Source organism: Ranitomeya imitator, chromosome 7, assembly GCF_032444005.1.
Source record: "Ranitomeya imitator isolate aRanImi1 chromosome 7, aRanImi1.pri, whole genome shotgun sequence".
Classification (NCBI taxonomy): Eukaryota; Metazoa; Chordata; class Amphibia; order Anura; family Dendrobatidae; genus Ranitomeya; species Ranitomeya imitator.
In genome coordinates this window covers 149,852,890-149,875,826 of record NC_091288.1, presented here as the reverse complement: position 1 = coordinate 149,875,826, position 22,937 = coordinate 149,852,890, and the positions used below count along the sequence as shown (strand labels likewise).

Genomic DNA, 22,937 nt, shown 5'->3' with positions numbered 1-22,937 from the left:
ATGAGTCTGCTGGTACATTGACCCATAATGCAACATTCCCCGTGCACGCTACACTGCAAGATTGTGACCCTGCTGAAAGTCAGGTCCCCCTTCCCGCATACCATACGACATTACACGGGGACAAAGAGGAAGGTGCAGATGAAGGTGCAGGTTCCTTCATCAGGTGGGGGGAGGAATACTCGTTGGCGACGTCACTGGCACAGGGCCTCTCATAGTACGCAAAAGTGTTGCTGCCGGTGGGAGGCGCCCCCGCCGTGCACACACCGCTGTACTTTGAGGGGCCCTGTGCCAGTGCCAATGCCAACGAGTGGGCTCCCCCTGCTTGCTCAGGATCACAGCACTTGCAAAGTTGAAATACTTACCTCTCCCTGCTCCACTGCCGTGATGTGGTCCAGATTTACTGGGCACACCAATTACTTGAACCAGCCCTACCCCCCACAACTTTAGCCAAATGACCCCCAATTTCAAATGCCTTACAATTATTATAAGCTAAATTACGATTGACAAGCTTCAGTAGCAAGAATGGATGTTTTTGCCAATACAATGGGCTCTGTACATGTTTTCCTGGCCTCTACTCACTGCCGACTATGCTCCCCCATTGACTTGCATTGGGTTTCGTGTTTCGGTCGATCCCTGACTTTTCGCGATAATCGGCCAATTCCACTCGACTCGACTTTTGAGATAGTCGGATTTCGCGAAACCCGGCTCGACTCTAAAAAGGTCAAGGTCGCTCAACTCTAGGCTGTAGTACAATTTCAATCTTTCTAAAATGATCAAAGAACAAGTACGGCAGCAATAAAAAGGACTGCTGCACACAAAAATGTGGACAAATAAACAAGATAACTGTGCAGAAAGGAGCAACAGGATTTTTGCTTTTAAAAAAGCAGTTGGTTTGCACAGCAGCGTACAAACAGCAATGCAGCTATCAGAGAGCCTTATAAGGCAGCCTAATAAACTACAGCGCTGATGCACAAAAATATAAACTCCACTGTCCCTGCAAAGAAAAGGTGGTGTTGGACAGTGGAAATCACTACAGCACAAGCAGTTTCAGGGCTTAATCTTCCCTCCCTAACTATATCCTTTCTCCTGATGCAGCTGCAGCAACCTCTCCCTATGCTAAGATCGGCAGAAGTAAGATGGCGGTCGGCGTGCACGCCCCTTTATAGCCCCTGTGATGCCGCAGAAAGCAAGCCAATCACTGTCATGCCCTTCTCTAAGATGGTGGGGACCGAGACCTTTGTTATCACGCTGCCCACACTCTGCGTCCTCCTTCATTGGATGAAAAATGGCGCTGAAAACGTCATACAAAACACGACTTTGGCGCGCTGATTGCCGACCTCATGGCCGATCCAACACTAGGATCGGGTTGGGTTTCACGAAACCCGACTTTGCCAAAAGTCAGCAATTTTCAATTTGTCCGATCCATTTCACTCAACCCTAGTGCACAGTGAACAAGTCTGTAGGAACATGCTCACACACCACCAAGAAACTTGAAGACACAAAAGAGCATAGTAGAACCAAAAACACTCAGTTTCCAAAAATCACAGTAATCCGCAAGTGCTAGTAAAAAGATGTAAAAAAACAGGGTATTTGGTTGATAAGTTTTTTTCAAAAAATGTATACTAAGCTGCTCCACCAAACGTCAAGGTATACCCATATCAGAGCAGTCCTAACTGATGTATGCAATCCCTATCTGATGTATTTAAAAACCGGATCATCTGTATATTACCTGTGTGAACAGGGTTCAGAGAGGAAAAGTCCATGTGGACATGCTGAGTGGAACAGCTTTTGTGCAGATAGCCCAAGAGAAGTGGTAGGTAACTCCATAGTCTTGTAGACACAAGAGAACAATTATGGAAGCAGGAACACATGGGCTACGTGCACAGTGAACAAGTCTGTAGGAACGTGCTCACACACCACCAAGAATCTTGAAGACACAAAAGAGCATAGTAGAACCAAAAGCACTCAGTTTAAAAAAATCACAGTAATCCGCAAGTGCTAGTAAAAAGATGTAAAAAACAGGGTATTTGGTTGATACGTTTTTTTCAAAAAATGTATACTAAGCTGCTCCACCAAACGTCAAGGTATATCCATATCAGAGCAGTCCTAACTGATGTATGCAATCCCTATCTGATGTATTTAAAAACCTGATCATCTGTATATTACCTGTGTGAACAGGGTTCAGAGAGGAAAAGTCCATGTGGACATGCTGAGTGGAACAGCTTTTGTGCAGATAGCCCAAGAGGAGTGGTAGGTAACTCCATAGTCTTGTAGACACAAGAGAACAATTATGGAAACAGGAACACATGGGCTACGTGCACAGTGAACAAGTCTGTAGGAACATGCTCAGCCTTATGAATTTGCAGTTGATGTTGGCTGTGGAATAGGACAAAACACAAAAATTCTGGCTTCGCACTTTGAGAAGGTTTTGGGAATTGATATTAGTGAAGCTCAAATTGAGGAGGCCAAGATTTCAGTTAATCTTCCAAACACAATGTTCAGGTTCGAGCTTTTATAGAGTAGAATAAATCATTGCTGTGGTAAAGGTTACATTTTGAGAAATGGAGTATGAAAATAATATACAAGATCTAATATATGGGAAAACTGAAATAAAAGTTGAGGTTTTTCAGAGTAACCTGGGCTAAAAAAATGAAAGCCGTAATTGGAATACAGATCACACTCGTAGGGATTAGGGTTGAGCGACTTTTAGTTTTTTAGGGTCGAGTCGGGTTTTGCGAAACCCGACTATCTCAACAGTCGAGTGGAATCGGCCGATTATCGCGAAAAGTCGGGGATCGACCGAAACACGAAACCCAATGCAAGTCAATGGGGGAGCATAGTTGGCAGTGAGTGGAGGCCAGGAAAACAGTGCCCATTTTAATGGCAAAAACATACATTCTTGTTACTGAAGCTTGTCAATCTTAATTTACCTTATAATAATAGTAAGGCATTGGAAATTGGGGGTCATTTGGCTAAAGCTGTGGGGGTAGGGCTGGTTCAAGTATTTAGTGGGCCCAGGAAATCTGGACCACATCACGGCCGTGGAGCAGGGAGAGGTAAGTATTTCAACTTTGCAAGTACTGTGATCCTGAGCAAGCAGGGGGGGCCCACTCATTGGCATTGGCACTGGCACAGGGCCCCTCAAAGTACGGCGGTGTGTTTGCACGGCGGGGGCGCCTCCCACCGGCAGCGAGACTTTTGCGTACTATGAGGGGCCCTGTGCCAGTGACGTTGCCAACGAGTATTCCTCCCCCCACCTGATGAAGGAACCTGCACCTTCATCTGCACCTTCCTCTTTGTCCCCGTGTCAGGTGGTATGGTATGCGGGAAGGGGAACCTGACTTTCAGCAGGGTCACAATCTTGCTGTGTAGCATGCACGGGGAATGTTGCGTTATGGGTCAATGTACCAGCAGACTCAGCTATCACTGGCTGGGCAATGGGCAGGATGAGGAGGAAACACAGATATAGGCCCAAAGAATAAAGTGGGCTAAATGCAGTTCAAAATTGGTAACAGGACTAACCAGGGGGCATTGCTTTGTTCAGTGGAGTACAACTGTAATGAGAGGCTGACACAGTGAGTAGGCCCAAATCAGTAAGTAGGCTAAATGCAGTTCAAAATTGGTAACAGAAGTAAACAGGCGGCACTGGTTTGTTCAGTGGAGGAGAACATCAAGGAGCGGCAGACACCGATAGTAGGCCCCAACCCAACTAGTAGGCCAAATGCAGTCTAACATTAACAACTACTTAACGAGAGCCTGAAAATGGAATTTCAGGACAGGAAACCAGGAGAACAGCAAGGAGCGGCAGACACTGTTAGTAGGCCCCAACCCAACTAGTAGGCCAAATGCAGTTGTTCCATTTAACAACTATTTAACAAGAGCATGAAGATGGAAGCTCAGGAAAGGCAACCAGGAGAACACCTTGGAGCGGCAGACACTGTTAGTAGGCCCCAACCAAACTAGTAGCCCCACTGCAGTTTTAAAATTCCGATAGGCTGAAAACCTGATAATTGCAGGTCATTTTTTTAAAGAGAACAGCTGTATTGAGTGGCGCAGCCAGACACTGCAAGTAGGCCTTACACCACAAAGTTGGCTCGACGCAGGTTAAAAAAAGGTTACATGGGTACACGGTCTTCATTGGTGTGCTCAGTGGAGGACAATTGGAAGGAGGGACCGCAGAAAGACTTAGTAGGCCTAAAATAACAAAATAGGCTCTATGCAGCTTCGATTATGTGGCAACCTGGAGAACACCTTGGAGCGGGATACACCGTCTCTACAAGCCAGACCCAACTTGTAGGCGTAATGCAGTGTTGTTTCAACAACTACTTAATGAGAGCAAGAAGATAGAAGCTATGGAGAGGCAACCCAGAGAACACCATGGAGAGGCAACCTGGAGAACACCTTGCAGCGGGAGACACCGTCTCTACAACCCAGACCCAACTTGTAGGCCTAATGCAGTGTTGTTTTAACAACTACTTAACAAGAGCATGAAGATTGAAGCTATGGAGAGGCAACCTGGAGAACACCTTGGAGCGGCAGACATCGTCTCTACAACCCAGACCCAACTTGTAGGACTAATGCAGTGTTGTTTCAACAACTACTTAACAAGAACTTCAAGATAGAAGCGAAGGAGAGGCAACAGAGAGAACACCTTGGAGTGGAAGACTCAGTATGTAGACCACAACGAAACTTGTGGCCCCAATGCAGTTTTATAATTCTGACAAGCTGAAAATCCCCCATTTTTTTTTTGAGGAGGACAGCTGTATTAAGTGGCGCAGACAGACACTGCTAGTAGGCCTTACACCACAAAGTAGGCTCACTGCAGGATGACAAAAAGTTACATGGGTACACGGTCGGCATTGGTGTGCTCAGCGTAGGACCGCAGACAGACTTAGTAGGCCTAAAATAAAAAAAATTAGGCTCAAGGCAGTTTCAATTATCTTGCAGGGGTACACAGGCAGCATTGTGTTCAGCGGAGGACAATTGGAAGGAGGGACCGCAGACAGACTTAGTAGGCCTAAAATAAAAAAATTTGGCTCAAAGCAGTTTGAATTATCTTGCAGAGGTACACAGGCAGCATTGGTGTGGTCAGCGGAGGACGATTGGAAGGAGTGTCTGACACAGTTAGTACTCCCAAAAAATAAATAGATGTTAATGTCTCGCAAAACAACAAAACCAAAAAACAAAAGGGTGGCATACTTAGGTAAAGGGGTGGACTCCTCTGCTGAGTTTCAAACATAGTAATTTGGCGCTAAGTATTTACTGGTGTCAATATAGGACACTGACCCTGACTATTTTAACTAGCATCATACATGTCAACAAATTGGTATTGTCAGTGCCAGGCATTGAAGGATGTCAGCGCATAGACTAAACATTGGTGGAGCTGTGAGAGATAATTTTGCAAGTGGTAGAGCACTGTTTGAGCTGGGGGGGAACTCTCTTGTGGCAGACTGAGAGAGGGTTGGAGATGGTATTCTTGCTGGTGCCCTACATGCAGTGTTTCCTACTACGAAACTGGTGATTCCCTGACTGCTTTGGCCTGGCGACGAAATCTGCACATTTACTGCAGGTAGTGCGGGAAATGGTGGGCTTACAGTGATGGAAGGGATGTAGCGTTGCTGACTAGCTTCATTGGCCGAGGGTGCTACAACCTTAAGGGACGTTTGGTAGTGAGTCCAGGCTTGCAAATGCATGGTGGTTAAATGTCTACGCATGCAACTTGTATTTAGACTTTTAAGATTCTGACCTCTGCTTAAGGTAGTTGAACATTTTTGACAGATGACTTTGCGCTCATCATTTGGATGTTGTTTTCAGGCATTGCAGACTGAGCTTCTTTAACTGGATGGCCACGCTGTCCTACAACTGGTTTTGGTTTTGCCACGCGTTTTTGGCCAGATACAGGCCTGGCAGATGGAACCTGTTGAGATGTTGATGCCTTCTGCGGCTCCTCCTCCTCCGCTTCAGAGCTACTGCCGCCTGCACCCTGTTCCCCCAATGGCTGCCAATCAGGGTCAACAACTGGGTCATCTATGACCTCCTCTTCTATCTTGTGTGCAACTTCGTCTGTGTCACCGTGTAAGCCGGTGGTATAGCGTTCGTGAAGGGGCACTATAGTCTCATCAGGGTCTGATTCTGAATCAGTACACTGCGAGGGCAATGTTCTGGTCTGAGTCAAAGGAACAGCATAGTAATCTGGCTGTGGCTGTGCATCTGTGCACTCCATGTCCGATTCAACTTGTAATAGGCATGGCCTATTAACTGTTTCACTTTCTAACCCAGGAATGGTATGTGTAAAGAGCTCCATGGAGTAACCCGTTGTGTCGCCTGACACATCCTTCTCTGTTGTTCTTGGTGAAGAAGACAAGGAAGCGACTTGTCCCTGACCGTGAACATCCACTAACGACGCGCTGCTTTTACATTTAGCAGTTTCAGAAGAGGAGGCGAAAGAGCTAGAGGCTGAGTCAGCAAGGAAAGCCAAAACTTGTTCTTGCTGCTCCTGCTTTAACCCCTTCCCGACCTGTGACACAGCGTATGCGTCATGAAAGTCGGTGCCAATCCGACCTGTGACGCATATGCTGTGTCACAGAAAGATCGCGTCCCTGCAGATCGGGTGAAAGGGTTAACTCCCATTTCACCCGATCTGCAGGGACAGGGGGAGTGGTAGTTTAGCCCAGGGGGGGTGGCTTCACCCCCTCGTGGCTACGATCGCTCTGATTGGCTGTTGAAAGTGAAACTGCCAATCAGAGCGATTTGTAATATTTCACCCATTATAACGGGTGAAATATTACAATCCAGCCATGGCCGATGCTGCAATATCATCGGCCATGGCTGGAAATACTAGTGTGCCCCCACCCCACCCCACCGATCGCCCCCCCAGCCCCCCGATCTGGCCGGTACACTGCTCCGGCTCCCCTCCATCCAGTGCTCCGCTCCCCCCCGTGCTCTTGTCCGCTCCCCCCGTGCTCCAATCACCCCCCCTGCATTCAGATCCACCCCCCCCCGTGCTCCGTTCCACCCCCCCATGCTCCGTTCCAGCCCCCCGTGCTCCGTTCCACGCCCCCCGTGCTCCGTTCCACGCCTGCCGCGCTCCGATTCCCCCCCGTGCTCCGATCCCCCCCCCCCGTGGTCCCCCCCACCCCATCATACTTACCGATCCAGCCGGGGTCCCGTCCGTCTTCTCCCTGGGCGCCGCCATCTTCCAAAATGGCGGGCGCATGCGCAGTGCGCCCGCCGAATCTGCCGGCCGGCAGATTCGTTCCAAAGTGCATTTTGATCACTGAGATAGATTATATCTCAGTGATCAAAATAAAAAAAATAATACATGACCCCCCCCTTTGTCACCCCCATAGGTAGGGACAATAAAAAAATAAAGAAAATTTTTTTTTTCCACTAATGTTAGAATAGGGTTAGGGTTAGGGCTAGGGGTAGGGCTAGGGGTAGGGTTAGGGTTAGGGGTAGGGTTAGGGTTAGGGCTAGGGGTTAGGGCTAGGGTTAGGGGTAGGGGTAGGGCTAGGGTTAGGGTTTCGGTATGTGCACACGTATTCTGGTCCTCTGCGGATTTTTCCGCTGCGGATTTCATAAATCCGCAGTGCTAAACCGCTGCGGATTTATGGCGGATTTGCCGCGTTTTTTTCTGCGCATTTCACTGCGGTTTTACAATTGCGATTTTCTATTTGAGCAGTTGTAAAACCGCTGCGGAATCCGCACAAAGAAGTGACATGCTGCGGAATGTAAACCGCTGCGTTTCCGTGCAGTTTTTCCGCAGCATGTGTACAGCGATTTTTGTTTCCCGTAGGTTTACATTGAACTGTAAACTCAAGGGAAACTGCTGCGGATCTGCAGCGTTTTCCGCAGCGTGTGCACATACCTTTAGAATTAGGCTATGTTCACACGGTGCGGATTTGGCTGCGGATTGGCCGCTGTGGATTCGCAGCAGTATTCCATCAGGTTTACAGTACCATGTAAACATATGAAAAACCAAATCCGCTGTGCCCATGGTGCAGAAAATACCGCTTGGAAACGCTGCGTTGTATTTTCCGCAGCATGTCAATTCTTTGTGCGGATTCCGCGGCTTTTTACACCTGTTCCTCAATAGGAATCCGCAGGTGAAATCCGCACAAAAAACACTGGAAATCCGCGGAAAATCCGCAGGTAAAACGCAGTGCCTTTTACCCGCGGATTTTTCAAAAATGGTGCGGAAATATCTCACACGAATCCGCAACGTGGGCACATAGCCTTAGGGTTAGGGTTGGAATTAGGGTTGTGGTTAGGGTTGTGATTAGGGTTATGGCTACAGTTGGGATTAGGGTTAGGGGTGTGGGGGGGTTAGTGTTGGAGGTAGAATTGAGGGGTTTCCACTGTTTAGGCACATCAGGGGTCTCCAAACGCAACATGGCGCCACCATTGATTCCAGCCAATCTCGTATTCAAAAAGTCAAATGGTGCTCCCTCACTTCCGAGCCCTGAAGTGTGCCCAAACAGTGGTTTACCCCCACATATGGGGTATCAGTGTACTCAGGATAAACTGCGCAACAATTATTGGGGTCCAATTTCTCCTGTTACCCTTGTGAATCTAAAAAAATGCTTGCTAAAACATCATTTTTGAGGAAAGAAAAATGATTTTTTATTTTCACGGCTCTGCGTTGTAAACGTCTGTGAAGCACTTGGGGGTTCAAAGTGCTCACCACATATCTAGATAAGTTCCTTGGGGGGTCTAGTTTCTAAAATGGGGTCACTTGTGGGGGTTTCTACTGTTTAGGCACACCAGGGGCTCTGCAAACGCAATGTGACGCCCGCAGACCATTCCATCAAAGTCTGCATTTCAAAAGTCACTACTTCCCTTCTGAGCCCCGACGTGTGCCCAAACAGTGGTTTACCCCCACACATGGGGTATCAGCGTACTCAGGAGAAACTGGACAACAACTATTGGGGTCCTATTTCTCCTGTTACCCTTGGGAAAATAAAAAATTCTGGGCTAAATAATTATTTTTGAGGAAAGAAAACGTATTTATTATTTTCACGGCTCTGCATTATAAACTTCTATGAAGCACTTGGGGGTTCAAAGTGCTCACCACACATCTAGATAAGTTCCTTTGGGGGTCTAGTTTCCAAAATGGGGTCACTTGTGGGGGGTTTCTACTGTTAAGCCACATCAGGGGCTCTGCAAACGCAACGTGACGCCCACAGAGCATTCCATCAAAGTCTGCATTTCAAAATGTCACTACTTCACTTCCGAGCCTCGGCATGTGCCCAAACAGTGATTTACCCCCACATATGGGGTATCGGCGTACTCAGGAGAAACTGGACAACAACTTTTGGGGTCAAATTTCTCCTGTTACCCTTGGGAAAATAAAAAATTGCAGGCTAAAAGATCATTTTTGAGAAAATAATTTTTTTTTTAATTTTCATGGCTCTGCGTTATAAACTTCTGTGAAGCACTTGGGGGTTCAAAGTCCTCACCACACATCTAGATTAGTTCCTTTGGGGGTCTAGTTTCCAAAATTGGGTCATTTCTAGGGGATCTCCAATGTTTAGGCACACAGGGGCTCTCCAAACGTGACATGGTGTCCGCTAATGATTGGAGCTAATTTTCCATTTAAAAAGCCAAATGGCATGCCATCCCTTCCGAGCCCTGCCGTGTGCCCAAACAGTGGTTTACCCCCACATATGGGGTATCAGCGTACTCAGGACAAACTGGACAACAATATTTGGGGTCCAATTTCTCCTATTATCCTTGGCAAAATAGGAAATTCCAGGCTAAAAAATCATTTTTGAGGAAAGAAAAATTATTTTTTATTTTCATGGCTCTGCGTTATAAACTTCTGTGAAGCACCTGGGGGTTTAAAGTGCTCAATGTGCATCTAGATAAGTTCCTTGGGGGGTCTAGTTTCCAAAATGGGGTCACTTGTGGGGGAGCTCCAATGTTTAGGCACACAGGGGCTCTCCAAACGCGACATGGTGTCCGCTAACAATTGGAGCTAATTTTCCATTCAAAAAGTCAAATGGCGCGCCTTCCCTTCCGAGCCCTGCCGAGTGCCCAAACAGTGGTTTACCCCCACATATGAGGTATCGGCGTACTCGGGAGAAATTGCCCAACAAATTTTATGATCCATTTTATCCTACTGCCCATGTGAAAATAAAAAAATTGAGGCGAAAAGAATTTTTTTGTGAAAAAAAAGTACTTTTTCATTTTTACAGATCAATTTGTGAAGCATCTGAGGGTTTAAAGTGCTCACTAGGCATCTAAATAAGTTCCTTGGGGGGTCTAGTTTCCAAAATGGGGTCACTTGTGGGGGAGCGCCAATGTTTAGGCACACAGGAGCTATCCAAACGCGACATGGTGTCCGCTAACGATGGAAATAATTTTTCATTCAAAAAGTCAAATGGCGCTCCTTCCCTTCCGAGCCTTACCATGTGCCCAAACAGTGGTTTACCCCCACATGTGAGGTATTGGTGTACTCAGGAGAAATTGCCCAACACATTTTAGGATCCATTTTATCCTGTTGCCCATGTGAAAATGAAAAAATTGAGGCTAAAATAATTTTTTTGTGAAAAAAAAGTACTTTTTCATTTTTACGGATCAATTTGTGAAGCACCTGGGGGTTCAAAGTGCTCACTATGCATCTAGATAAGTTCCTTGGGGCGTCTAGTTTCCAAAATGGGGTCACTTGTGGGGGCGCTCCAATTTTTAGGCACACGGGTGCTCTCCAAACGTGACATGGTGTCCGCTAAAGAGTGGAGCCAATTTTTGATTTAAAAAGTCAAATGGCGCTCCTTCCCTTCCAAGCCCTGCCGTGCGCCCAAACAGTGGTTTACCCCCACATATGAGGTATCAGCGTACTCAGGACAAATTGGACAACAACTTCCGTGGTTCAGTTTCTCCTTTTACCATTGGGAAAATAAAAAAATTGTTGCTAAAAGATAATTTTTGTGACTAAAAAGTTAAATGTTCATTTTTTCCTTCCTTGTTGCTTCTGCTGCTGTGAAGCACCTGAAGGGTTAATAAACTTCTTGAATGTGGTTTTGAGTACCTTGAGGGGTGCAGTTTTTAGAATGGTGTCACTTTTGGGTATTTTCAGCCATATAGACCCCTCAAACTGACTTCAAATGTGAGGTGGTCCCTAAAAAAAATGGTTTTGTAAATTTCGTTGTAAAAATGACAAATCGCTGGTCAAATTTTAACCCTTATAACTTCCTAACAAAAAAAATTTTGTTTCCAAAATTGTGCTGATGTAAAGTAAACATGTGGGAAATGTTATTTATTAACTATTTTGTGTCACATATCTCTTTGGTTTAACAGAATAACAATTCAAAATGTGAAAATTGCGAAATTTTCAAAATTTTCGCCAAATTTCCATTTTTATCACAAATAAACGCAGAATTTATTGACCTAAATTTACCACTAACATGAAGCCCAATATGTCACGAAAAAACAATCTCAGAACCGCTAGGATCCGTTGAAGCGTTCCTGAGTTATTACCTCATAAAGGGACACTGGTCAGAATTGCAAAAAACGGCAAGGTCTTTAAGGTCAAAATAGGCTGGGTCATGAAGGGGTTAAAAGCGGTTTTCCTACTCCCAGAAAAGGGAGCGTTCGAGGCCTTGTGTAGCCAGACGACGAACCTGGCTCAACAACTCGAGACTTAGGTGCTATATTGTGTGGGAATATAGCTCATCAGGGATCTCTGCTTTGGCCCAAGCAGGTGGCTATGGAGTCACAACGAACAATAGCAGGCTAGCGAGTTCCACACAGGTATGTGTCAGGTGTATTTATTGTACACATTTGCCGTACAATGTTACACGTGCCAAACATGAAATAAAATGTCTAAGGCCGTCTGGCCACTAACTAACAACAAGATACTAACTGCAAAATAGACCTATACAACAAGAAAGAAGTTTGTGCAACCTTACTGTGTCAGCTCCTAGACCAGCAGATGAGAGACTGAGATCCCAGCAGTTCCTTGATTATATCAGCTGAAGCAAAAGCTGGATCGTATGTGTGGAAGGGAAGCACCAGAACTTTCAGGCTGATCACTAAAGAAACCAGGACCGGATTACAGAGAAATAAACAGCTTCACAATCAATACCGTGATACATATGAAATGAAACGGGGAGAAATATATCTGTTTTCTAGTACTTCTCCCCTTGGCACCTCACATACCCCCTTCCTCTGTTCGAGCCTGTAGGGTCGGACACGATGAGTCACTATGCAGTGTGTTCTGGATAACGCATCTGCATTCCCGTGCGCTGTGCCTGCCCTGTGCTCAACGGAAAAGTTAAAAGGTTGTAATGCCAAGAACCAGCGTGTCACCCTCGCATTGCCCTCTTTTGCGCGGGACATCCATGTTAGGGGTGAATGGTCCGTTACTAGCCTAAATTGGCGACCTAGTAAATAATAGCGTAAGGTGAATAGGGCCCATTTCACAGCCAGGGCTTCGCGCTCAACCACGCTATAATTCTTTTCTGCCCTGGTAAGCTTCCTACTCAGATAGCTTACTGGGTGTTCCTCGCCATTCACTTCCTGTGACAACACTGCACCGAGGCCGACACCAGAGGCGTCCGTTTGGACAATAAACTCCCGTTTAAAGTCAGGGGCAACCAACACTGGTTGGTCACAGAGGACCGTTTTCAAATACTGAAAGGCCTTCTCTGCTTCTGCGTTCCACTTTATTGTGATAGATTTTGAGCCCTTGGTAAGCTCTGTGAGAGGGGCCGCGATGGTGGCAAAATTTTTAATGAAGCGCCTATAATAGCCAACGATCCCTAAAAAGGCTCCGACCTGTTTTTTGTTGACCGGTCGTGGCCAATTCTGAATAGCGTCCACTTTATTGGTCTGTGGCTTTACGACTCCTCGCCCTATGCTATATCCCAGATAGCGAGCCTCTTCCAATCCCAAGGTACATTTCTTAGGATTGGCAGTTAACCCAGCAGTTTTTATCGAGTCTAAGACGGCTTGTACTTTTGACAAATGTGTGTCCCAGTCATCACTAAAGACAATGATATCGTCCAAGTATGCGGACGCATACCGGACGTGGGGTTTAAGGACAATATCTATTAGACGTTGGAAGGTGGCTGCAGCACCATGCAACCCAAATGGCATATCACGGTACTGGAACAGTCCCTGGGGCGTTACAAAGGCCGTTTTCTCTTTGGCTGAATCCGTGAGGGGAATCTGCCAATAACCTTTTGTTAAGTCGATAGTAGATATGTACCTGGCCGAACCCAGTCTCTCTATAAGTTCATCAACTCTCGGCATCGGGTAGGCATCGAATTTTGATACTTCATTTAATTTCCGAAAATCATTACAAAACCTAATAGTCCCATCGGGTTTGGGCACTAGCACGATTGGGCTAGCCCAATCACTCCGGGACTCTTCAATGACACCAAGTTCTAACATTTTCTCGACTTCCTGGGCAATGGCTTGTCTCCGAGCCTCCGGAATTCGATATGGTTTTAGTCGTACACGGACCTGTGGATCAGTAACAATGTCGTGTTTAATTAAGTGAGTACGACCAGGAAGCTCTGAGAAAACCTCTGCGTTTTTCTGTATAAATTCCTTAGTCTCTCGTTTCTGACTTTCGGATAGTGTCTCTGCAATACCCACCTCTGGCAATGCTACCTGGGGGTCATTTACCACAGATGGGGGTGCCCTACGAGGTCCATCATTAAGGGTGGCTTTTGTCATTAGACTCTCCCTATCCCGCCAGGCCTTAAGCAAGTTTATGTGGTAGATTTGTTCGGTTTTCCTCTTGTCTGGTTGATATATCTTATAATTCACTTCACCTATTCTCTCCAACACCTCGTATGGGCCCTGCCACTTCGCAAGAAATTTATTTTCTACAGTGGGTACTAATACTAACACCCTGTCTCCAGGTTGAAAGACTCGTGTTTTAGCCGCTCGGTTATATACCGTGCTTTGGGCCTGTTGCGCACGTTCTAAACATTCTTTAACTATTGGCATGACAGCCTCAATTCTATCTTGCATAAGCATTACGTGTTCAATTACACTGCGATAAGGAGTCACCTCTTGTTCCCAAGTCTCTTTAGCAATATCTAACAGGCCTCTAGGACATCGCCCGTAAACTAACTCAAAAGACGAAAAGCCTGTGGAGGATTGGGGTACTTCCCGTATAGTGAACAGGAGATATGGTAGGAGAGCATCCCAATCCCTCCCGTCCTTATCTACCACCCTTTTCAACATTCCCTTCAGGGTTTTATTAAATCGCTCCACCAACCCGTCAGTCTGAGGGTGATATACTGAAGTACGCAAGTGGGAGATTTTTAGTAGCTTACATAAGTCCTTAAGTATTCGAGACATAAAGGGGGTTCCCTGATCTGTTAGTATTTCTTTCGGAATGCCGGTGCGAGAAAACATATTAACAAGCTCCTTTGAAATTGCTTTCGCATTGGCATTCCGCAGAGGCACTGCTTCAGGGTAACGAGTGGCATAATCTAGTACTACCAAAATGTACTGATGTCCCCTGGCAGATTTAACTAATGGACCCACTATATCCATTGCTATCCTCTCGAAGGGCACCTCTATTATTGGTAAGGGCACAAGGGGGCTTCTAAAATGTGACATAGGTGTGGTCAATTGACACGTAGGACAGGACTGACAATACCGGGTCACGTCCCCCCCTAGACCCGGCCAAAAGAAACGCTGCAGAATACGGTGTTTTGTTTTTTCTCCGGCCAGGTGTCCCCCCAAGGGATGTTTATGTGCCAGTTCCAAAACTACCTGGCGAAAGGACTTGGGCACCACTAGTTGCTCTACCGCCACCCCCCGCACTTTGTCTATATGATACAGCATACCCTGTTGCACAGCTAGGTGTGGGAACTCATTTTGAGCCCCTGGGTACAATGGTCTTCCCTCAGAGACCTTTACATTTTCCCATGCCCTTGCCAGAGTAGGGTCCTGGTGTTGAGCGGTCCCGAACTTACCACGGGCCACCTCAAGACCTGGCATTTCTATAGCCTCCTCTAGTTCACTTGCGTCGCCTGCATATACAGCCAGAGGTGAGTCTACAGATTCTGGAGTTACCTCTGAGATGGACTCCCCCCCCCTCTTGCTGCAATAGCTCAGGGGTTAGCCCCACGGCACCCTCCTCAACTAGAGTGCTCATGCCATTTTTAAGGTTCCACAAGTCCCAAAATAAGGGAAAGTCTCTCCCCAATATTACATCATGTCCCATAGACTTTAGGACTGCCGATTGATGTCTTTTGGTTCCTACTGGCGTGGCAAGGGTGACCCAGGCAGTGGGGTAGTTTTTTATATCGCCATGGATGCAACTAATGCCCAGGGTTGAGTTCGTTAGGGCTCTAGGGTCCACCAAACTGGCATGTACCGGAGTTACTTGACTGCCGGAATCCAAGACGGCATTCACACTATGGCCGTCGACCTCGAGGCAACACACGTGTCGTTCATTTCCTGTGAGGACCTCTGCAACACAGACTGACTGTACATATAACGAAAGGCGTCTCATAGCGTTACAGTCCATTGGCTCTGTAGTCATTGGGCAGTTAGCTGCTACATGGCCAAGCCCGCGACATCGCCAACATTGTATAGGTCCTTGCTTCCTCGCCGGAGACGCCTGATAGGGTCTGCTGAATTGCTGTGAGACTGTACCGCCTCCATAGTTCTTTGTGGGTCTGCTACCCTTTATTGCAACGTTCTCTTCTTTTGAAGATGAAGTAGGTCTCGCAGTATTTTCTGGCGATTTCTTGGGAGCCCAGCGAGGTGATAACGTCCCTTGGAGTAGGCTTTCGGAAGCATTGTAGCGTTCGACCATATTCACCAACTGGTCGGCTGTATATGGGTCACCTTGTCCAACCCACCTCTGTAACTTAGGGGGCAAGGACCGCAGGTACTTGTCTAGAACAACACGTTCCACCATCTCTGCAGATGTCAAAATCTCTGGTTGCAGCCATTTTTTTACTAGATGGATAAGATCATGCATTTGTGAGCGGGCTGGCTGATCTTCCACAAAAGTCCATAAATGTACCCTCTGTGCTCGTACATATGTGTTTACTCCCAGCCTTGCCAGGATTTCGCTTTTTAATTTGGTATAGTCCATAGCATCCACTCCACTTAAATCGTAATAGGCCTTTTGTGGATCTCCACTCAGAAATGGCGCAACCACTTCAGCCCACGTGTCCACCGGTAAATGCTCACGTTCTGCAATACGTTCAAATATGGTGAGATACGCTTCTACATCATCGTCAGCAGTCATTTTAAGCAGGGTTTTTTGTACGGCTTTCCGTGCACCAGCAACACTTTGTGCATGATCTCTCTCATCTCGGGGCTGCCGAATCAAAGCCTGCTTTATTGCATTCAACTGCTCTTGCTGAATCTGGTTTTGCTGGTCCAGGGCTTGCTGGAAGTAAGTATTGGTCTGCTGTTGTTGCACATTTGCCTGAAATAACTGTTTCACTAGTTCCTCCATATTACTGGACTCTTGGCTCTTCAAAAGCACATGAGCTTTCAGCCAGGACATACACAGAGCACTTTATCTGCAGTCACAGTCCAACAGCCACTATGCCCGCATTCTCAAAACCATTTGTGGGAATATAGCTCATCAGGGATCTCTGCTTTGGCCCAAGCAGGTGGCTATGGAGTCACAACGAACAATAGCAGGCTAGCGAGTTCCACACAGGTATGTGTCAGGTGTATTTATTGTACACATTTGCCGTACAATGTTACACGTGCCAAACATGAAATAAAATGTCTAAGGCCGTCTGGCCACTAACTAACAACAAGATACTAACTGCAAAATAAACCTATACAACAAGAAAGAAGTTTGTGCAACCTTACTGTGTCAGCTCCCAGACCAGCAGATGAGAGACTGAGATCCCAGCAGTTCCTTGATTATATCAGCTGAAGCAAAAGCTGGATCGTATGTGTGGAAGGGAAGCACCAGAGCTTTCAGGCTGATCACTAAAGAAACCAGGACCGGATTACAGAGAAATTAACAGCTTCACAATCAATACCGTGATACATATGAAATGAAACGGGGAGAAACATATCTGTTTTCTAGTACTTCTCCCCTTGGCACCTCACAATTGCTTTTCCCACAACCACCTGATGCTCTACCACCACTACCATCATTACCAGCTGGCAATGACCGCCCACGGCCACGACCTCTTCCACCAGACTTCCTCATTGTTTGAAAAACGTAACCAAACTAACGGTATTTGTTACTGTAAAACCAGTTACAAGGTGAACTCAAACTTCTGTTGGATTTATATATCCCTTTATAGGTGGGTGAGACTGCAGGGAAAATCAGGCCCAATGTATAACAGTACACAGCTTCAGTGGCAGACAGATATGCCACTAACAGGACTGACGCTTATGCAGACACTAACAATTAAAATCTCCCCCTTTTTATTTTTTCTGGAACAATATTGAAGAAATGTGGCCCACTCTTATACAGTATATGTTCTGTGGCACAAAATTAGAGACAGATGCCACACACAGCACTGGCACTGAGGCAGAATTGCCAATCTTAATCTCCCACTATTTGTTTTTTTTTCAGGGAGAATTTAAAAGAAATCTGGCCCAGTTTTACACACTAGGTTTAATGTGGCGCAAAATTTGAGACAGGTGGCACACACAGCACTGGCAATGAGGCAGAAATGCAAATCTTAATCTCTCACTATTTTTATTTTTTCAGGGAGAATTGAAAAGAAATCTTTACCCAGTATTACACACTAGGTTTAATGTGGCGCAAAATTTGAGACAGGTGGCACACACAGGAGTGGCACTGAAGCAGAAATGCCATTCTTAATCTCCCACTTTTTTTTTTTTCAGGGAGAATTGAAAAGAAATCTGGCCCAGTTTTACACACTAGGTTTAATGTGGCGCAAAATTTGAGACAGGTGGCACACACAGCACTGGCAATGAGGCAGAAATGCAAATCTTAATCTCTCACTATTTTTATTTTTTCAGGGAGAATTGAAAAGAAATCTTTACCCAGTATTACACACTAGGTTTAATGTGGCGCAAAATTTGAGACAGGTGGCACACACAGCACTGGCAATGAGGCAGAAATGCCAATCTTAATCTCCCACTATTTTTATTTTTCAGGGAGAATTGAAAAGAAATCTGGCCCAGTATTACACACTAGGTTTAATGTGGCGCAAAATTTGAGACAGGTGGCACACACAGGAGTGGCACTGAAGCAGAAATGCCAATCTTAATCTCCCACTACTTTATTTTTTTTTTTCAGGGAGAATTTAAAAGAAATCTGGCCCAGTATTACACACTAGGTTTAATGTGGCACACAATTTGAGACAGATGGCACACACAGGAGTGGCACTGAAGCAAAAATGCCAATCTCAATCTCCCACAATTTTTTTTTTTTCAGGGAGAATTTAAAATAAATCTGGCCCAGTATTACACACTAGGTTTAATGTGGCACACAATTTGAGACAGATGCCACACACAGCACTAGCACTGAGGCAAAATTGCCAATCTTAATCTCCAACTATTTTTTATTTATTTATGGGAGAATTGGCAAGAAATCAGGCCCACTGTACTGTTAGACTGTATGTTTTCTGTGCGAGAAAATGATACACAGATGCCACACACAGGACTGCCACTGATACAGATTTGCCAATTTTAATCTGCACCTTTTTTTTTTTTTTCCTTCAGGGAGACTAGTGAATAAATGTGGGTTACTGTATTAGAGTATATTTTCTGTGGCAGAAAGTGGCTTGAAGAGATATAACGAATCAAAAAAAAAAAAAAAAAAAGGGACTGTCCTACAATTACTATCTCCCTGCAGTAATCTCAGCAATGTATGGCAGGCAGCAATAACAAGGAGTGGACTGCTGCACAAAAAAGTCAAAAGTGTGGACAAACAAACAAGAAAGCTGTGCAGAAAGGAAGGAGCAACAGGATTTGTGCTTTGAAAAAAGCAGTTGGTTTGCACAGCAGTGTACAAACAGCAATGCAGCTATCAGGGAGCCTTCTAGGGCAGCCCAATGAGCTACAGCGCTGAGGAAAAAAAAATGTAGCCTCCACTGTCCCTGCAAACAAAAGGTGGTGTTGGACAGTGGAAATCGCTACAGCACAAGTGGTTTGGGGGTTAATGGACCCTGCCTAACGCTATCCCTGCTTCTGACGAAGCGGCAGCAACCTCTCCCTATGCTCAGATCAGCAGCAGTAAGATGGCGGTCGGCGGGAACGCCACTTTATAGCCCCTGTGACACCGCAGACAGCAAGCCAATCACTGCAATGCCCTTCTCTAAGATGGTGGGGACCGAGACCTATGTCATCACGCTGCCCAGACTCTGCGTCCACCTTCATTGGCTGAGAAACGGCGCTTTTCGCGTCATTGAAATGCGACTTTGGCACGAAAGTCGCGTACCGCATGGCCGACTCCACACAGGGATCGGGTCGGGTTTCATGAAACCCGACTTTGCCAAAAGTCGGCGACTTATGAAAATGAACGACGCGTTTCGCTCAACCCTAGTAGGGATGGCTTTCAGCATAACCATTATACTATGCTTACCTTCTGTTTCCAACACACATGGAACAACTAAGACAGTAGATGTCTACTGCTATACCTGGTATCAAGATAATGTTGAACTGTGACTTCCAAATATTATATTACTAATGCTAGTATAGTGTCCGACCCTTTTTGTAACAATGATTAAATATCCTTTTACAGAGTCTCACCAGCTGAGGAAGTTCCAGTAGATAATGCCTCGGTAGATCTAATAGCTGCGCATGCTGCTGTCCATTGGTTTGACATTGGAAAGTTTATGAAAGAGGTAAAATGAAAATTTTCATAAAGCAAAGAAAAATGACTCTCCTTGATTTCTTTCGGCAAATGATAACTTCTATATTTTTCTGCATTATTCTTTTCTGAGGTAAGCCTGTCAGAGAAACACAAGATTAATATCTGCTCTGTTCTCTTGCTGTAAGAAACTCCTCACTGTGATAACCTTTAAAGAAAATTATTATACTATAGACATTTGCTTGAAATTAATTTTTTCTCTGCTTAACTTTATTTCTACACATGCTTTATCAGTGACAAAGATGGTAATTCAACAACAGTGTGAACCTGTGTATAGGCTGTTATGTATAAATAGGACACAAAAATACCATAAATGCAAAACATCAAATCAAGCTGCAATTATAGCTTGGCAACACGTTTCATTAGATTTTTGTAAACTATATATACAGGACCTAGTTTTAACCTTCCTCTCATTTATAAGCAGACACCTGATTTATGTTTTGTGCTTTTTCACATATAAAAGTGTTTAAAACCCCTTCACGACATGCCCCGTACTAGTACGGCGCATGTCGTGTCTCCTCCTTTGATGTGGGCTCCGGCGGTGAGCCCACATCAAAGTCGCGACATGTTTTGTACAGCTGACATGTGCGCGCAATAGCGGCGGGTGAAATCGCTATTCACCTGCAGCTATTAACCTGTTAAATGCCGCTGTCAAACGCAGACAGTGGCATTTAACCGGCGCTTCTGGCCGGGCGGCCGGAAATGATGTCATCGCCGACCCCGTCACATGATCGGGGGTCGGTGATGCATCTGGAAGGTAACCATAGAGGTCCTTGAGACCTCTATGGTTACTGATGCAGGCCTGCTGTGAGTGCCTCCCTGTGGTCGGCGCTCACAGCACACCTGCATTTCAGCTACATAGCAGCGATCTGATGATCGCTGCTATGTAGCAGAGCCGATCAGGCTATGCCAGCTTCTAGCCTCCCATGGAGGCTATTGAAGCATGGCACAAGTAGAAAAAAATGTTTTTAAAAATATGAAAACAATATAAAAAATATAAAAGTTTAAATCGCCCCCCTTTCGCCCCATCCTAAATAAAACAATAAAAAAAAAACCCTACACGTATTTGGTATTGCCGCGTTCAGAATCGCCCGATCTATCAATAAAAATAAAGCATTAACCTGATCGCTAAACAGCGTAGCGAGAAAAAAATCCGAAACGCCAGAATTACGTTTTTTTGTCGCCGTGACGTTGCATTAAAATGCAATAACGGGCGATCAAAAGAATGTATCTGCACCGAAATGGTATCATTAAAAACATCAGCTCGGCACGCAAAAAATAAGCCCTTGCCTGACCCCAGATCACGAAAAATGGAGACGCTTCGAGTATCGGAAAATGGCACTTTTTTTTTTTTAAGCAAAGTTTTGCATTTTTTTTCACCACTTGGATAAAAAATAACCTAGACATGTTAGATGTCTATGAACTCGTAATGACCTAGAGAATCAGCAAGAAGATTGTTGGGTACAGCCGGGACCAGCTGCTTGGAAAGCATCACCAAACCAGGGATTCAAGCTTGAGGAGGAAAATTTGCATATTTCAGGTGCCTTCTGGGAAAAGCGAAGAGTCTCCCTCAGCAAGAAGATCGTTGGGTACAGCCGAGACCAGCTGCTTGGAAAGCATCACCAAACCAGGGATTCAAGCTTACAGCGAGCAAATTTTTGCCTTTATGACATTATTGCAAGAAAGCTTGGCTGAGTAGATTACACAAGAAGGAAAACACACAGCAAGTCAGCAGGATCTAGGAGCAACATGGCAGATGTGACAACCTACATGGTGAGCTGCGGCATGTGCTACATGTTCACAGATCGACCAGAAGAAGAATCCAATTTCACCTGTCAGAAGTGTAGACTAGTGGCCTTTTTAGAAGAAAAGGTGCTAGGTCAGGAAGAAAGAATAGCAACTTTGAAACTCATCAAAGAGAATGAAGACTTCCTAGACAGAACAGAAGCATCTCTTCTGGTCACAGAAGGTGAAAAAAGTGTCAGAGAACCTCCAAAAGCAGATGAGTGGAAGCATGTGACCAAAAGAAGCAAGAAGACCATGGAGAAATCGCCAACCACACAACTGAAGAACCGATATCAAATCTTTGTAGAGGATGAAGATGGCACACCTAAGGATGAAGCAATACCAGCAAGCAAAAAAGAAAAGGGCACACAGCAACAAGTGACAGCAAAAAGTACAGCCAAGAAGCAACGAAGAGTGGTGGTGGTGGGAGACTCACTACTGAGAGGCACAGAAGCAGCCATCTGCAGACCGGACATAACTGCAAGAGAAGTATGCTGCCTTCCAGGTGCGATGATCAAGGATGTGACCGATAGGATACCAAAGCTCTTCAGCTCCAAGGACGTCCACCCATTTCTTCTGATACATGTTGGCACCAATGACACGGCAAGGAAGGACCTACCGACAATTTGCAAGGACTTTGAAGAGTTGGGGAAGAAAGTAAAGGAACTGGATGCACAGGTAGTTTTTTCTTCTATCCTTCCAGTAGACGGGCATGGCACCAGAAGATGGAACAGGATCCTTGATGCGAACAACTGACTAAGACGATGGTGCAGACAATAAGGATTCGGATTCCTGGACCACGGTGTGAATTACTTGTACGATGGACTCCTCGCCAGAGACGGACTACACCTCAACAAACCTGGGAAACACACATTCACCAGAAGACTCGCTACACTCATCAGGAGGGCGTTAAACTAGAAGAAGAGGGGACGGGAAAAAAAACATTAGACTCGAACAAAGAAGACCCAGGAAAACACACTCAGAAGGGAGGTAAGAACATTTCTAAAACAATCCACAGCGAGGAGATTGGAACAAAACAAAATCCTCTAAACTGCATGCTCGCAAATGTCAGAAGCCTGACAAACAAGATGGAAAAACTAGAAGTAGAAATATCTACAGGTAACTTTGACATAGTGGGAATAACCGAGACATGGTTAGATGAAAGCTATGACTGGGTTACAGAAAGGATCGTAAAAATCGGAGAAGAGGAGGGGTTTGTCTCTATGTAAAGTCTTGTCTAAAGTCCACTTTAAGGGAGGATATTAGCGAAGGGAATGAGGATGTCGAGTCCATATGGGTCGAAACTCATGGAGGGAAAAATGGTAACAAAATTCTCATTGGGGTCTGTTACAAA

General features: G+C 45.5%; 1 protein-coding gene across 1 annotated transcript in view; it reads left to right on the top strand.

Moving 5' to 3' along the window:
• Positions 1-769: 769 nt before the first annotated feature.
• Positions 770-22,937, top strand: part of LOC138646118 (demethylrebeccamycin-D-glucose O-methyltransferase-like) — a 63,805-nt gene continuing 41,637 nt past the window's right edge. Inside the window, exons 1-3 of the mRNA XM_069735580.1 lie at positions 770-784; positions 2,351-2,502; positions 19,670-19,772. Coding sequence (XP_069591681.1) covers positions 770-784; positions 2,351-2,502; positions 19,670-19,772 — 270 coding nt within the window. The remainder of the gene's footprint in view (positions 785-2,350; positions 2,503-19,669; positions 19,773-22,937) is intronic.